General features: G+C 41.8%; 2 protein-coding genes across 2 annotated transcripts in view; one reads left to right on the top strand and one right to left on the bottom strand.

The window, feature by feature from the left end:
• Positions 1–2446: 2446 nt before the first annotated feature.
• Positions 2447–7226, top strand: si:dkey-7k24.5 (somatomedin-B and thrombospondin type-1 domain-containing protein). The gene is made up of 5 exons (XM_062402712.1): positions 2447–2948; positions 3646–3837; positions 4935–5016; positions 5139–5321; positions 6779–7226. Exons 1-5 carry the CDS (start codon positions 2702–2704, stop codon positions 6894–6896), a joined length of 822 nt encoding a protein of 273 aa, XP_062258696.1. The 5' UTR covers positions 2447–2701; the 3' UTR covers positions 6897–7226.
• The window catches only part of kcnb1 (potassium voltage-gated channel, Shab-related subfamily, member 1), a 27197-nt gene continuing 18819 nt past the window's right edge, over positions 7216–15593 (bottom strand). Inside the window, exon 2 of the mRNA XM_062402700.1 lies at positions 7216–13824. Coding sequence (XP_062258684.1) covers positions 11905–13824 — 1920 coding nt within the window. The 3' untranslated portion in view covers positions 7216–11904. The remainder of the gene's footprint in view (positions 13825–15593) is intronic.

Genomic DNA, 15593 nt, shown 5'->3' with positions numbered 1-15593 from the left:
CGCTCCCGAGTGCAAGACCTCTGTGTGTAAACTGGATGAGGCTTCACACCTGTGTGTTGGGTTGTGTGGTAGAGGACAGCCGAGCTGGTGCTGCTCTCCTCCTGTGACCCTCAGCCTCCAACCGCGGTTTATATAAACACTCTCCTCCCTGGATTAGAGGAAAGAACCTTAGAGCTTCAAATAAAACCACTTTTGTTGTAAGCTGTGAATGTATGTGTAAGTGCACACCTCGAACTTACTGGACACGTGGACGTGTCGTGTGTACCAGTTCGAATCACTCCCCCTAATCAGGCTTCATACCTTTATGTATCCAGTTTGCGTAAAACCAGAAAGGAATGGTGGCTAATAAGTAAGTCAGTAAGTGGATTTCATCTGATCATGAATTATTGTCTGATCAGAACCTTTTTTAAACCAGCTACAACTCGTATTTTGAAACGTCACCAGCAAAGTTCAAATACATCCCTGTAAACTCTTCCTGGACAAAGGGACATTACAATGGCCCCTGGTTCTATCTGTGCAGCTAGCTCAAGCTAAATTAAATTGGGTGCTCAGTGAAGGGACACCGCTCAGGGATAAGGCTCGGGCCCGTTCGAGTTCCCTGCTGCAGTGAGAATCATTTCAAATTAGAACATAAGGAGATTATGCTTATGAACTGTAAACCTCTGCATTGTTCAGTCCCAAGAAGGGACCGCTTGTTGTGTATCACGTTCTTGTTTTCTAGGTGAACACAGACGGCCTTGTTTACTCCCAGTGTGCACACATGAGCCGTGTGCAGCAGAGAAACAAGGTTTTAACCCATTTATTGTGTATTCTGTATATATTTACTTAGTAGTTCAGAGGTTGTTCCATTGTTTTTCACAGTATGCCTCAGGAGACATTTATCATGAGTTTCAGTTCTGTCACTGATGCATCTTTGTTGTGAGTGCAACAATAATGTGCATTTCATTTAGATAAGACATCTAGTTCCCAAAATCGGTCAAGGCTGTAAAATGAGGCAGGTTTAAACACTTCAACGACAGCCGCATAGATTGCATTCAAGCAAAGGCCTGAAACCCAGTTTGACATCTGAACAAGTATAGAGATCACATGGTGCAGATCCAGAGTGGAGCTGTGTCTGACTGTGCTCTAGATAGTTTCTCCTTAAGAAAGACCATCAAAATGATTTAGTTAAATGGGAAGCCTTTCCACTCTGAGCTATTTGTCTACTGGTTTTATTGAATCAGTTTAACTTGTGAGACATGATAAACAACATGTATCTATAAACCATATAGGATTAATAAAAACAACAGGTTTAAATGTGTTTACATTGCATTAGAACCACTGACACCTCAGATAGTGAGAATAGTGTTGCGAGAGCTGCATTAGAAATCCATACTATAAGTATTTTATTATGTTTTTTTTTAGCTCTAAAGATCTTGCAGGATAAGGAATTTATGATAAGTTGCGTCTACATGGACCCTTGTTTGTTATGACTGTCTGTTTACTGCAGCTGTAAAAGGGAACCACGACTGCTGGGTTCATATCTTTGCTGTGTCTAGATGTGCACTTAAACTGGGACTAGTCGTGTTTTGAGCTGTTAAATGAATCCTTCAGCTCCACCCGTCCGCTCACTAACTTCTCTCTATACACACACAGAAGCAAGCTACTGGGAAACTGAGCGTGAGTGGAGGCCGACACTGTCCACTCTGTTTTTCTTTTTGCATGAATAAGCTCAGCCATAGGAGTTTCATTAATCCAGCCCTTTCACATGTTGGGGCCAGGGAGGAGAGACTGTGGAAGGAGGCGACCTGAGCAAACACACCACTCGCTTCCTAACAAAACGCCGCAAGGAACTTTAGACCTTTCCATTTGATCTTTCATTTACTTTCTACTCACTCTAAAGGACGCCCCCCCCCCCACACACACACACACTGAAAGTCTCCTAAACGAAAAGCCCTTCCCAAAAAATACCACTCACCATGGATCTATGTCCATCTTTCTGTGTATCTTCCAGCACTATACTTATGTGTACTTCGGTCGTTGTTTCATTTCCCGTTCCCTCTCTTCATTGTGGCTACAGAACCACACAGTTTATTTAGAAGATGAGGACTCATATTTTCTGAATGCAGGGCAAAATATATAAACATTAACTGTGGGTTGATATTTTCTTATCAGTTTCATTTCATGATTCTTGAGCAAAGCTTCACTGCAGAGGTTACAAATGTACTATGAACTCCTAGAGAAAGGGTTTAAGATAAGAATTAGATGAGAGGAGACAAGATGATCCTTTCACATTATGGGGAAATTTCCTCATGTTACAGAAACAAAGGGTGAAGTTAAACCGGAATGACTTTGTGGTGCAGTCCCACATTATAGGTGCATGTGATTGACTGGGAATTATTGATATTATGATGTATGTATTGATTTCTTCTCGTGTTGTTCATAACTAATAATGACCTGTGCTGGTCTCACAAGGTCCCACTGACTTCAGCTCGGTGGACCACCTGTTTGAGTCCTCGCTCTGGGGAGCTGTTCCTTTAAGAGATGCAGAGTTGACACATGCATAACTTCCATCTGACTGATCAGTGTTCGAGTCCCCTGCATGTTTCTGTGCTGCTGACCACAGATCCCCATTCCACAGCATCAGGGGTCATCTCTGCAGTGGGGGGTACCTCAGACTGAGAGGCTCAGTGGGGCTGTGGCTGCAGCAGGTGCGGTCGTGATGCCGGGTTCAGGTTGTTGGAGGAGGAGCAGCGGCTCCTTCACGTTGCTTTGTCTCGGCATGTTTGTGTTCCGTGCCGCTCCGGGCCGGGCGGACTGCCGGGCCGCGGGCCTGTGCTGCTCCGGCCGGGACCCGTCCTGCACCAGTGAGGGCTGGAGGGCTGACCGCTCCTACGGCCCCTGCTACTGCGACCAGGCCTGCGTCTCCACCCGGGACTGCTGCCACGACTATGAGGCCGCCTGTCCCGGTAAGCACCTCAGGGACTTTTAGACAGTGGACAATCACATGGACAGATACAAACTAATCACTGGAGCAACCCACTGGTTTGAAATAGTTAGGAAAACACGTGGGGGAAGTTCACGTGACCCACTGAACCTTAATCCAATCAGACATTATCTTTTATTGGTTACACATTTCAGTGTCTCTGATCTTATGAATATGAATATTTTAATTTGTTTTATCGTACCCTTCTTAATAGCTCCCATGTTGTGTGACCCCCTGGCTGCAAACCCCCAAAAATGTATTTTTATGGGATTTTAGTACTTCTATTATTTATTAATATGTATTTAATGTTTTTACATATCCTACTTTATAATAGACACATCTCTTATTTGATTTTAGGGCAATTATAATCCGTGTCACGTGACCCACTGACTTAAAACCACTGCTGCTGTTATATCAACATTTTAAAAACACAGGACACTCCTGTTCTGATTGGATTTTCGTGCTTCACGTATTTAAAAACAATCTTAGTTTTCTCACTATCATCCATGTAACCATTAGTTTAGAGTCAGTTCCGAGGTGTGTCCTGTTTTTCTCTGGCAGCAGTAACCAGATATGGTTTGGAGTCAGTGAGTCACGTGAGATGGAGGCTGTTAAAAACAATGCTGTTATACCTTTATGGTACCGTCACATACCATGAACAGAGAACTGTGTCCCCTCAGCGGTGTCCTGCGTGGTGAGCGAGTGGACGCAGTGGTCCGGCTGCGCTGAGCCGTGCAGGGCCACAGTTCGCCGGCGGAGCAGGGTCATCGTGCAGGAGCCGCTCAATGCTGGGAAACCCTGTCCCCATCTGGAGGAGCACGCTGGCTGTGCAGAGTACTGGTCGAACCAGGGGAACTGTCACAGCTCACTGGGTGAGATTCTTTCACTAATGTACCATTTCCTCACGCATGGGCATCGTACGATTATCTGATATTGTCATGTGACTTTATTTAGTTATTATCCTATAGAGGAGAGATGTCCCTCTGAATCACATGTGTAATTGGGGTCTGTGATGTTTTAAGATAATTTTATGTGAATATCTTTAAACACAGTGTTGTGCCACATGGTCATTATTTGGAGTGGTTATACCAGGTTTACTCAATTCATTGCTCTGACTATTATAATAACTTAATCTCCAACAATGTCAATAAAAGCAGTTATTAACATGACACCTGTAAAAAACACCTTATATGTAATATGCGAAACAACACAATACATTAGAGCCCTACTAATATGGATTTGTTTGGGGCGGATGCGATTACCAACACCAACTTATAATTCAATGTATATATATTTTAAAACGTTCTGGCAATGGTTTATAAGATGTTATTATCAAATCCTTTTGACAAAGAAATTTAGCTTATCAAGTGCTTAAGCTTATGACTTATTTATCATAAATAACTATAAATATAAAGGAAACACTTACTGCCAAATATATTTTCTGCACTGTTTATTCTGTAAAGTGTTAGTGTTGGTGCGTGTCGAGGAAAATGAACGCAGGACTGATAAATCTGTCAGGCTCGACATTAGATCATCCTTTCACTATCCACATATAAACACCTGATTAGACCATTCGAAGTAAGATTAGAGACATATGAGTCATTTAGGTCACGCAACACAGTTTTGGTCTTTTTAAGGAAAATATTCAGTTATAGATCACAGCAAAGCTTTTCTATTTCTGCTTTGTTCTCACACAGTGTTAGATAGAATACATTTGGACTTAATGAATGTTAAATTATGATAATCCCACGTCTGCCGTTACTTATCATTTAATGAAAATGGATCGTAATACTCAATAAGATGCTAAATCCCATGTGAAGATTTCCAGCGTCTGTATATGACCCATTCCATTATCGTAATTTTTATGAGCACTTACCAAACACGTGAACATTTAATTTTAAATGTATGAAACCCTTCTTGCGACACATGGTTTCCTGTAATGGCCTCATGATGGATGTTCCCTCTGCAGTTCCAGCTCTTATAACCACAGGTGGCTATGGCAACACCAGGAAGAAAAGACACCTCCTCCTCGACAGCGGCGACATTATCGGGTAAAGCGTCCTGACAGATCAGTGAAATGGGAAATAACAGTCTATTTCTTTTTGATATGCTCTCTCATATGTATTCGGCTTTGTGTGTTTTGTGTGTGTGTGTGTGTATGTGTTCACAATAGGTACTGTGTCCAGTTTCAGTTGACCTCTCTGACTAAAGGGTGCCAGGAGAGGCTGGGCCCACACACCCGCTGGATGCAGTACCTCAGGCAGGGCCACCATGTGTGTGTGAAGTGCCAGCCGCCTGCTCTGGCTAACGGACAGCAACACTGTGCTGGAGACGGTGAGGAAAGCCTCGACGACAGGTAAGAATGGAAAGAACGGAGAACATGACTCATAATGGAGTGGGATCAAAATAAAATTGTATGGAATATTGCCCCATTGGGACATCACGGCTCACAGTGAGAAGGTTCTGGGTTCAAGTCCGCTGGCTGGTTGCTGTTGTCCTGTGTGGACTTTGTATGTTCCCCCAGTGTCTGTGTGGGTTTTCTCTGCGTACTCCAGCTTCCTCTTACAGTTCATGTGATACACTGGCGACCTGTCCAGGGTGTGTTACCCACCTCCTTGCTCAATGTCAGCGGATTGGCTGCAGCCCCTGCAGCCCCCCCCCCCCCCCCCCCCCAGTTCAGATAATGGATGGATGGATGAACAAGTCACTGTTAGTTTTAAAATCAGCCTCACAACGTAAACTCGTGTTGTTCAGGAAACATTAATGAGCACAACAGATAACGTATTTGTTTTTATGCTTAGCCAAGAGTTTATTCATGCATGAAATTAGCTTGAAGTTCATTTGGCTTATGGGACCACTGTTCTTCTTACTTGAACGGGCATCGTTGGATCCTAATGCATGTAAAGAGACCGCATAACTTCATAACATGAATGAAATGAAGGCAACCTTTCAGTTTCACCCTATATGGAGCTGTGGCATCAAGTATTCTCCAGTTACCAGCTGAAAGCAGGATAGAGAAATATATAATTCAGGTACACTTGTTATTACTGGTATGTGGAAACACACTAAAGCTTATTAAAGGATCATGAAACCAACAGAAACAAGAACAGTAGTGTGAATGCTTACTTTAATAAAAAAGTGAACTTGCCAGTGTTTGAAGTGAACTCAACAGGATGGCTCTACTCAGCCAAAGAGATTTATAATTTATACCTTGAAGCCCGGCAGGCTGTACTCCCGGTGTCTTGCTAAACTTTAGTTTTATACGCAGACTTCTCACTCTGCTCTTTGCCCAAACAAAAAATGAAGCAAAAATGAATTTCTCAAAATATCAAACTTCTTTTTAGGGAAATTCCTAATTATAAATATTAATTAGGATTATAATAATCCTACCAGCCACATTTTCCAAACAAAGCAAATGCAAAAAGGCACAAGATAACACTTATATTATTGTGTGTAATTTAATTGTTGGGGGAAAAAAACATGGTTGTATCACTTGTATTACTAAATGGTTGCACTGTATTTATATTTTGTTTTATAGGAAGTTGTGCTCCGACCGTTAAGACTTTGCCCCTGGCATCTAAAAGTGGGGCACATTGAACACTAACACTCTAACACCCTGTGTGTATTCTCAGATTCTGTGCATTGGTGTATGCAGTGTATTTGTTTCATCCCATCATTACCACTGATCTATACGGCACCATATCCCACAGATCAGATGGCTAATGATTAGAACTACCACTAGAGGGCAACATTGTTTATCGCTGGGATTTAAAGGTGCCTTCTGACTTCCTCCTCCCTCTCCTCTCCCTGCAGGAGACAGTCTCTCCAGTGGCAGGCGGTGGGAAACCCTCGATGCAAGGGAGTGTGGAGACGCGTGGGGAGGCTGGAGGCCTGCTCCTGCCCAACAGCCCACAGCTTCCTCTTCATCTGACCTCCTCCTTCCTTCTTGTCCTCCCCCCCATCCCTCTGTAGATATCCACTTAGATACAGTCTGCCAGTATGATTACAAATCTCTCCGTAGCTTTACAAACACTGGTCTGTGAATCTGTTCCAGTAAAGCGTGCTTCCTCTTCAGTGAGGATGATCACACACAACCTGTGATTCCCATTTTACCATTTCTTGGTTGAGAACACAACAAATCTTTTACACGTGACTCCACAGAATCTTTAATGATACACGTTCCTGTCTACGTTGGTTTGCAGTTTCCAAAACAGTGAATAAACAGTGAAATGAAAGTCAACAACTCCTAATCAAAATGTAAAGTGATCTGATTTATTTAGTCTTGAGTCATCAAAGGGAAACGTTGCGTCGTTCTTAAGAAATAGAAATATCTTGGGACATTGAGACATGGTTTTTTTCTTTTACAAGACAAGGCTCTGGCTCTGAGTGAATCACAACCAGTCACAACGCCAAAGGTACAACATGCACTGAACAATAGAACATTTATACAGAAACAACAGCATAGAAAGTCAACAGGTAAAAATGTTCTCTTTTTTTTGTTTTACAAAACAGACAGCCTCGGGACCTACAAACAACATTGTATAAGAGCTGACTAAGGTCATTCAAATATCTTTTTTCAATTCCCTGGAAACAGTGTACTTTACAAAGACTGATGGCTTAGGCAAGGTTGGGGTCAATTCCACTGAGAGCTTAAAATGTAGAAAAAATATAGTTTATGTTTTTGACTTGTACCAGGTTTAATGTGTCTCATGCTGTAATACTGGTTCCTGTAATAGCGTCATGTGTAATATTTCTTTTTTACATAATCAAGGCATCTTGAATCGACCCCAACCCTGTAATACAGTGTTCGATTCAGAGTGTGTGGACTTAGGCTACTTGCTAAAGCAGTGGTTCTCACTGGGTTTTGGAAATGACCACGTGTCCCTGAAAGGGCCCTATGGGGTTCTAACAAAAATGAATTCTTCACATTTAAAGCAACTAGCGCGACAACCAAATTCTATTTTAGAATTCTGCTAAATGCATTTTACTATACAGTCGGGAGTCTTGTAATGGAAATCTGTGCTCTTCATCTTCGTTAGTATCCACAAACAAGAAATGAGACCAGTGACTTGATTGTGTTTCTTCATAAAACATGATGGTTTAGTCCTTTGATTCGTGTCAGAATTCCTCCGCGGGGATCGCAGTGAAATTAAAAGCTCTTTTACACTACTTCGATTTCGTAAATTTGAAATATGGATGAGAGTAAAGTGCCCAAATAAAAAGAAAAACAAACGATGACTTGTAAAAAATAATTGCTTTGCTTTGTATAATGGTGGTATCATGTCACAGTATCACAGTCTGGTATCAAATTACAACGTCATGCGCAATGATTTCTCATACTAAAAGCTTACGAGTATCAATACTAGTGTCGGGATTTCAATACTTTGTGTGTATGGATGCACACGGATGCACATTTGCCCGTAATTAATCTCAGGTCTTTAAGGTAGTGCATGCTGCCTCTTCATGAACTATTGATTGTCATAATTTTTTGAGAGATACTTGGTCCCTGACTACCGTCATATAGAAAACCCCAAATATGGGACAGGAGCTCACATGATCCCTCGGGACGGGAACTGTGATCTGGATGTTGTCTCCATTAGAGTTGATGACATGTCTGACTGAAATTTGTTCTAAATCACCTAAATTGTTTCCATGTAACAGATTTGAAATGTTTTGCATACATTGGCCTTGACTTTTCACGAGCTAAAACATTAATGTGCAATAAAAATGTTCACCAGAAACTAACCCATGAACCAAATGTTTCCCTGCTTGAGACTGATGTTGTCTGAAAAGAAAAACCATGCCACGCCAACCTCACAATACAATATGAAGAATTATTCATATTTATTGAGGACAGTACCTTTTTAAATACAAGTAAGCAAAAGTTTTTTTGAGGGAGACTTGAATAGCATCCAATTTGAATGTCCTCATCTGGAAAATGTAAATTGGTCAATTGTTATAAAATATATATTTGATCACTTTAAAAAAAATCACATAATTGAATTTTGGGAAACGTATTTAGAGATGTTACTGAACTCTATGTTTTTTTTAATCCTTTTTTTTGTGAACTTGGCTTCTAACTGCCGTCTTTATTGTGTGTACAATACTTTGTAATTTCACCAGAATACAAAGGAAAGCTGGCAATATGATGCTGCATAAAATAGATTTTTCAAACCATCCACCCTTAGTTATTCAAGTATGTGATTGGTTGCTAAGTACAATTCATGTGACGCACCTCCCATCCCCCTGCTCACAGCTGTAAATTAATAGATTAACATGCCAAATGAATCCTAATTTCTCACATGATTACAGTTCTCTTGGTATTAAAATTGGTTACAGTCGAAACTGCACATATGAAGAAAAAACAAAAGCAGTATTCCCTGAACATGCATGCATGCATTCATATCAGAAACACATTCTTCTTATTCTTTTCCATTAAGTGGCAGCCACACTGGTCTAGTTACGACACACACACACACACACACACACACACACACACACACACACACCTTTGCCTCTCGCAGTCATTGCTATTCCTTTCACACAACCCAGCTCCTCTCACTATGGAGAGCAATATGAAACTGTGATTAAAACAGGGAATGAAATCAGGGATTGTGATTAGACTTTTAACCACAACACAAAAAGAACATGTCAACCACTTCCCGATGACTCTCTGAACAAATATCAGCTGACACCTCTGGTTTGAAAGTGCTATGGCTTCTTCAGTGCTATCCCTTACTGTCCTGTCTTTGTGTCAGGAAGTGGCGGAGAGAGATTGTACTGTTTGCTCAGGTTTGTTTGAGGAGCTGTTCAGTTGGCAGTGAGGTTCTTCTCCGTTCAGCTCGTCAACATCAGAGAAACTGTGATTAACTGTGCTCATGGTAGCATGATATTATTAGATGAGAAAACAAATAGAAGCTATTATAGAATTTGACTTCTCAAGATAGTTATCAGCACATTAAATGTCTGGAATGGTCTTTTTGTGTTTTTATTATCATATTTGTATTTCACGTTCCAATTTCCCGCCCTTCTGCAAAAATAACATCTTCATTTCTGTGATAATATATGCTCTTCATTTGGAGATTAAACACTTTCATCCCTTGGTCATTCTTAATTTAAACTGCAGCGAGTGACAGTCACATGTTTTACAGAAGACTGTTTCTCTTTGCTATGTGACTATATAAAATATATAAAAGAGAAATGCATTGTGGGTTTCTAACCATCAAGAATCTAAAACTCATTTATATTGCATGGAATTATAATAATTTATGGGATGCTACCAAGATTCAAGACAAGCGTTACAATGTACAAGGTCCTCACATCATATTGTTGCATTTACACTCATGAATGTGTACAGTGAGTAGTGGCTCTGCTCACATGTTACTACATGTTCAGGTTAAGCATGTCTGTGTGTTCTTGTAGGCTATATATGTATGTGTGAATATACGTTACATGCAATAAATCCATTTCCTGTCCAATAAACAAACTGCTGCCAGCCTTTGAGGGCCGCTGCGGTCGCCATGGAAACTAAGTGTATCTATGTATTCTGAAAATCGTCCTTTTCCGTAACTGCGTGGATCCGCTGTGGGTGTGAATTTGTGCTCATGCATGTGTTTCCTCAGTTCAGGCATTACAGCTGATATACATATATATATATATATATATATTCAAGTTAACCTGCTTGTGTATATTCAGTGAGTGTATTTTGACCCCTGCTCTCAAGAATCTGTGTGATCTCTTTGGCTGCTTTCATATCGATCAAAGGAAGGCCAGCGCATGCTGAACATCTGTTACAGAAACCTAAACATGTCAATAAATTTGAAACAAAAAACATTAGAGGACTTTCTCGTCAATAATTCTCCCCACGTATTATCTTTTTGGACGTTGACTGATTGACTGCATGCATGCTCCATAAATGTACGCTTTATGCTGCAGTCAAGATTATAACCTCTGGGTCTTGTTTTTATGTAAAAAAATCATGGTCCACCACCATCGCCCTTAAAAATGATAATAGGGTGCAAAGAAAAATATTCACCGATGGAGATTCGCAAGTATCATCCATCTGACTATGACATGATAACATTGGGGACAGCAAAATACTGTTCAAGACCGAGAGCTTGTGATAACGGATGGGCTGAAGCCTCTGATAACTGCAGACATTCAACCTTTTAGAGGTTAACTCCTCACATTTGATTTTGACACAGCAGACTAGCAAATCACATATTTCTATAAGGACCTTTCTCTTATCTACTGTATATAAAAATAAATCAGATAAGACAATCTCAAGAGTGTGGACACATGAATTTGCATTACATCCCCGATCGGCCTTCACACTCACACACATGCACACACAGACATACAAGCCCAAGACGTACACGCCCCTACAAATGTAAATGACTAAGGCCAGGTTTGGGAATGGAGGGCACAAGTAAGTAGCTTATAGGCTTCTAGGTCCTCTTTTGTATCTTCAAGACTATAGAATGAACGTGGACTCTGTAATGGGACAGTGGGCAGCTGGGATGTTTTTTTTCCTAGAGAATATATAGAGATTTACCCCTGCAGCTAAAACCACATCATTCAATTGGGTTACAACAGTATCAACCACAAAACTAGATTTCACTGACTACCCTTGATTCCACAGGGATCTCTGACCGAGCTTGTTGGCTACCCAGGAGTGCTCCTTTGTATTGTGGGTGTGGAATACCGCTAAGAGGAATGAGCTGAAGGAGGGGCAGTGACATTCTCCAATTTAGAAATGTTTATTCTCCCAGAGTATTCACCACACATGTTCACTTGGAGCTCATAGCCCAGCAGCATGCTCAGGTAATTTGTGAAATGTTCAAGAGAGACCATTTTTCCTTCTCATTCCGTTGTCTACCGTGTTTATCACAAACTCTCACTGGCCCGAGCTTCCCATTTGTTTCTGTTCCACTTGTACCTCAGAGGCTTTTATCCAAAGTATTTTGACGCCCTCTGTCAACCTTTGGTCTATGTGCCATTTCATGTCCTACGTGATTCTCATGAGCCACCCCACGAATCCCGTCAAGGGGGAACAAGCAATTTTGGCCCAGCATTTTCTGGGCTACCTCTAAATGGTTGGTGCCCCTCTGGTAATTGATGTTGATGCTGCGTTTGGGGCTCGTTCCTGCCAACAGACAATCTGAGGGACTTGCGTCAGAGATGTCGCGCAGGTGCTCGTCATCGTCAGTGTCGGCGTCAATGTACTTGCTGATGGAGGAGTCGTGGAAGGTGAAGACAGTTGGAGCCAGGGTAGTGCTCTCTGGGGACTTCGGTGGGGTCCTGCTGCTGGCAGTGGTGTAGATTGAAACTTCAGGACTTAACAGAGAGTGGTCTGACAGGACTGAGGTGTCTGAGAGCGGGGACACGCCTGACTCCCCGTCACTGCGGCAGCCTCCTTTAGGGATAAGACTTTTCGAGTTTCCAGAAAAGAAGAATTTCCTTGCATTATCTGTGTATGAGGGCTTTGTGACAGACACAGGAGTTAGCATGGGCTGACACTCCCTAGAGGTCTGCTGACCTGTTTTTGCACTAGAACGGTGGGACAGCGCTGTCGCCGGACTGTGGGAGAGTCGGTTACCTTCCTGAAGACCAAGGTCCATTGCTGGACTATGGAGAAAACGTGGATTCTCTTGGAAGTCTGTTGCACAACTGATGTAGCTGTCAAAGCTAGACAAGCTTTTCATGTCACCTACTCCCTCCCTGGGTCCTAACACTGGTGGCCCGTGATCTTGTATAGCCCCCAGCTCTATCTCATCTCTCTGTTTGTTGACTCTATTGCCTCTGTCTTTGGCATTGAGGTTGGGTTGTGACTGTGTCTTTGCCATCTGGTTGTACATCTCTTCTAGTTTCTGCACATTTAGCCTCTGGGGACTGTCATCTCCCTTGTCTTGAGAACCTAACTCCTGGGCGTTAAAGGAACGGTTTGAGCTTGTCTCTGATGTAGCCCTCTTAGCCGTCCATTTCCAGCGACTTGGAGAGAGATTGTTGTCATGAGGCCTCTCACCTTTCTCTACAACGACATCCATCAGTTCGGCACTACGAGCAAATGCCTCTTTTAAGTTCATGGAGACAATACTGCCGTTTCTCTTTGCTCTATCAAGGGCTTCTCTCCGCTTAACTGCCTTTTCCTGCCTCTTTTGCTCCTTATAGAATTCAGAGAAATTATTCACAATAATGGGAATCGGCAGGGCAATCACCAGCACTCCAGCTATGCAGCACAACCCCCCCACAATCTTTCCCAGGAGAGTTTTGGGGTATATATCTCCATAGCCTACTGTGGTCATAGTTATAGTAGCCCACCAGAATGAAGCTGGAATGCTTTTAAACTTTGTATCCTCTTCGTCCTTTTCAGCGAAAAACACCAAACTGGAAAAGATCATGATACCCATTGCCAGGAAGAGGATAAGGAGGCCCAGCTCATTGTAACTCCTCTTCAGGGTAAAGCCCAGAGACTGAAGGCCTGTGGAATGACGCGCCAACTTCAGAATACGAAGGATACGCATGATCCGAAAAATCTGGACCACGCGGCGGACGTTCTGAAATTGCAGCACACTCTTGTTGGATTCTGTTAGGAAAATGGTGACATAGTATGGCAGGATGGCCAGAAGGTCAATGACATTTAGGGGACCTTTAAAGAACTTCCACTTGTTGGGGGAGGAGAGGAAGCGAAGAAGGTACTCCATGGTAAACCAGGCAATACACACAGCTTCCACATGGGCCAGTTGTGGGTTGTCGGTGGACTGGCCAAACTCGTCGGTGTCCTGCAGCTCTGGAAGGGTGTTCAGAGACAAGGCAATGGTGGACAGCACAATGAAGAGGATGGAGATGATGGCCAGGATCTGAAAGACAAGTACAACCAGTATATCAGTTTAATATCAGACATCAGAAATGAACTTCAACATTTCTAGTCCAAGTCAGACAATCAACACTATAGAGAATGAAACAAATACAGTGTATTTATAAGGGTTTTGACTACATCATGAAAGTGCACACAGTAAGTGAATTCAAATAACATTACAGTCAAAACAAAACTTTGATAATGCCTGACGAAGTGTGTGATTGGCTGAGAGCTAATAGATTGGATTGACTTTGATCTCTTATTTATTCATGACTCACTTTAACAGGCTTATCCTCATGACTGAGCATGCTTCAGTGCAGAATAATGTTTAGCATCCAGTAAACAAAAACAAAAGCTCACAAAATACAATCTATTTGATAGAAAAAAATAAAACCTAATCACACTTAACACATAAGAAATCTTTACCCGTGATTATCTGCAGTTTTAATGTTTGCTATGAAGGCATGTTAACATTTGATAGTAATTAACAAATGGCACAACTGAGGATGAGAAGTCATTAGTTCTACACCTATTGTCATAGTGTTGACGGGATGAAATTCTGACCCTATGAGGGCGCTAGAGGAAAAAGCAGATGATCACCAAACTTATTACAAATTATCCGGAGGGGGCCACAAACCATAACTATGGACCTCATGGATGTGCTAAAGGAAAAGCCGGGCGATCACCAAAAGTCATTAAGAAATCTGTGGCCCTTCTATAGTTTAACCCTACAGTAGCTATGATCACAGAAAGACCCCTCAAATTTGCTTCTCAATTATTCCACTGAAATTAGTATGAAGCTGCTCAGATAACTTACCAGCCCTCTATTTTCACACAGCGCCAAACTTGCTCAGGACCAACCAATCAATGCTTTCCACCAATGTGAAAAGGCCTCAGGGCTATTATCATGAAGAAAGCTTAAAAAACCTAATCTTTACAATATTAATCACAATATTTTACACAGATTCCGCCCTTTAGATTTAGGGGGTGGGGTGGGCATTATCTCATGTCCCTCGCATCCCTCTAAAGTGACAGTGTGTGACATGCACCAGTCACATGCTTTAGGGACAGAATCCACTAGATGATGCTTTATTTACATTACACAGTACAGAGAACAGGAAAGTCTGTAAGAAAGCACACACACACACACACACACACACACACACATCCACATCCCCACCCACATTCCACCAATCTTGCCAACAAGGCAGACTACATCTCTTTTAGCATTTTATGACAGCTATCCTCCCGAACATTTGTGTATAGTGTCAACAAGTAATCCCTGCATATATTCTTTTCAAGGAAATATCTGATTCTGCCATCGTAGCTGATGTTGGGTGAAAAATTATTGGTTTTGAAATCTGAAGTATGCTGGGATATTTAAAGTCTCAATTGGATGTGAATGTATTGGAAATAGCTCTGCTTTATCTGTGGGCCTCAATCAGACATACTCTGTACCATGAAGCTGGAGGGGTGAATAAAATATGTTTAATGACCAGTCCTGACTTTTGTATACAGATATAGAGGTCTTCCGTGTAATGTCAAAAATGTCACGGTTTCTGTGCATATCTGAAAGCAGCATTTGACTGCAGCAGCATCCCTCTGGGCTGCTCTGTCTCTCACGAAACATATATATATATATATATGTATATATATATATAATGGCGGATCAAGGAGGTGAAGGAGTTCAAGTATCTCACAGTTTTGTAAGACGGAGGGAGAGATGGACAAGCGGATAGTTTGTTGTCATCAGTAATGTAGGGGCTGTAC

The sequence above is a fragment of the Platichthys flesus genome, chromosome 2, assembly GCF_949316205.1.
Source record: "Platichthys flesus chromosome 2, fPlaFle2.1, whole genome shotgun sequence".
In the NCBI taxonomy this organism is placed as follows: Eukaryota; Metazoa; Chordata; class Actinopteri; order Pleuronectiformes; family Pleuronectidae; genus Platichthys; species Platichthys flesus.
This window is presented reverse-complemented; position numbering and strand designations above follow the sequence as displayed.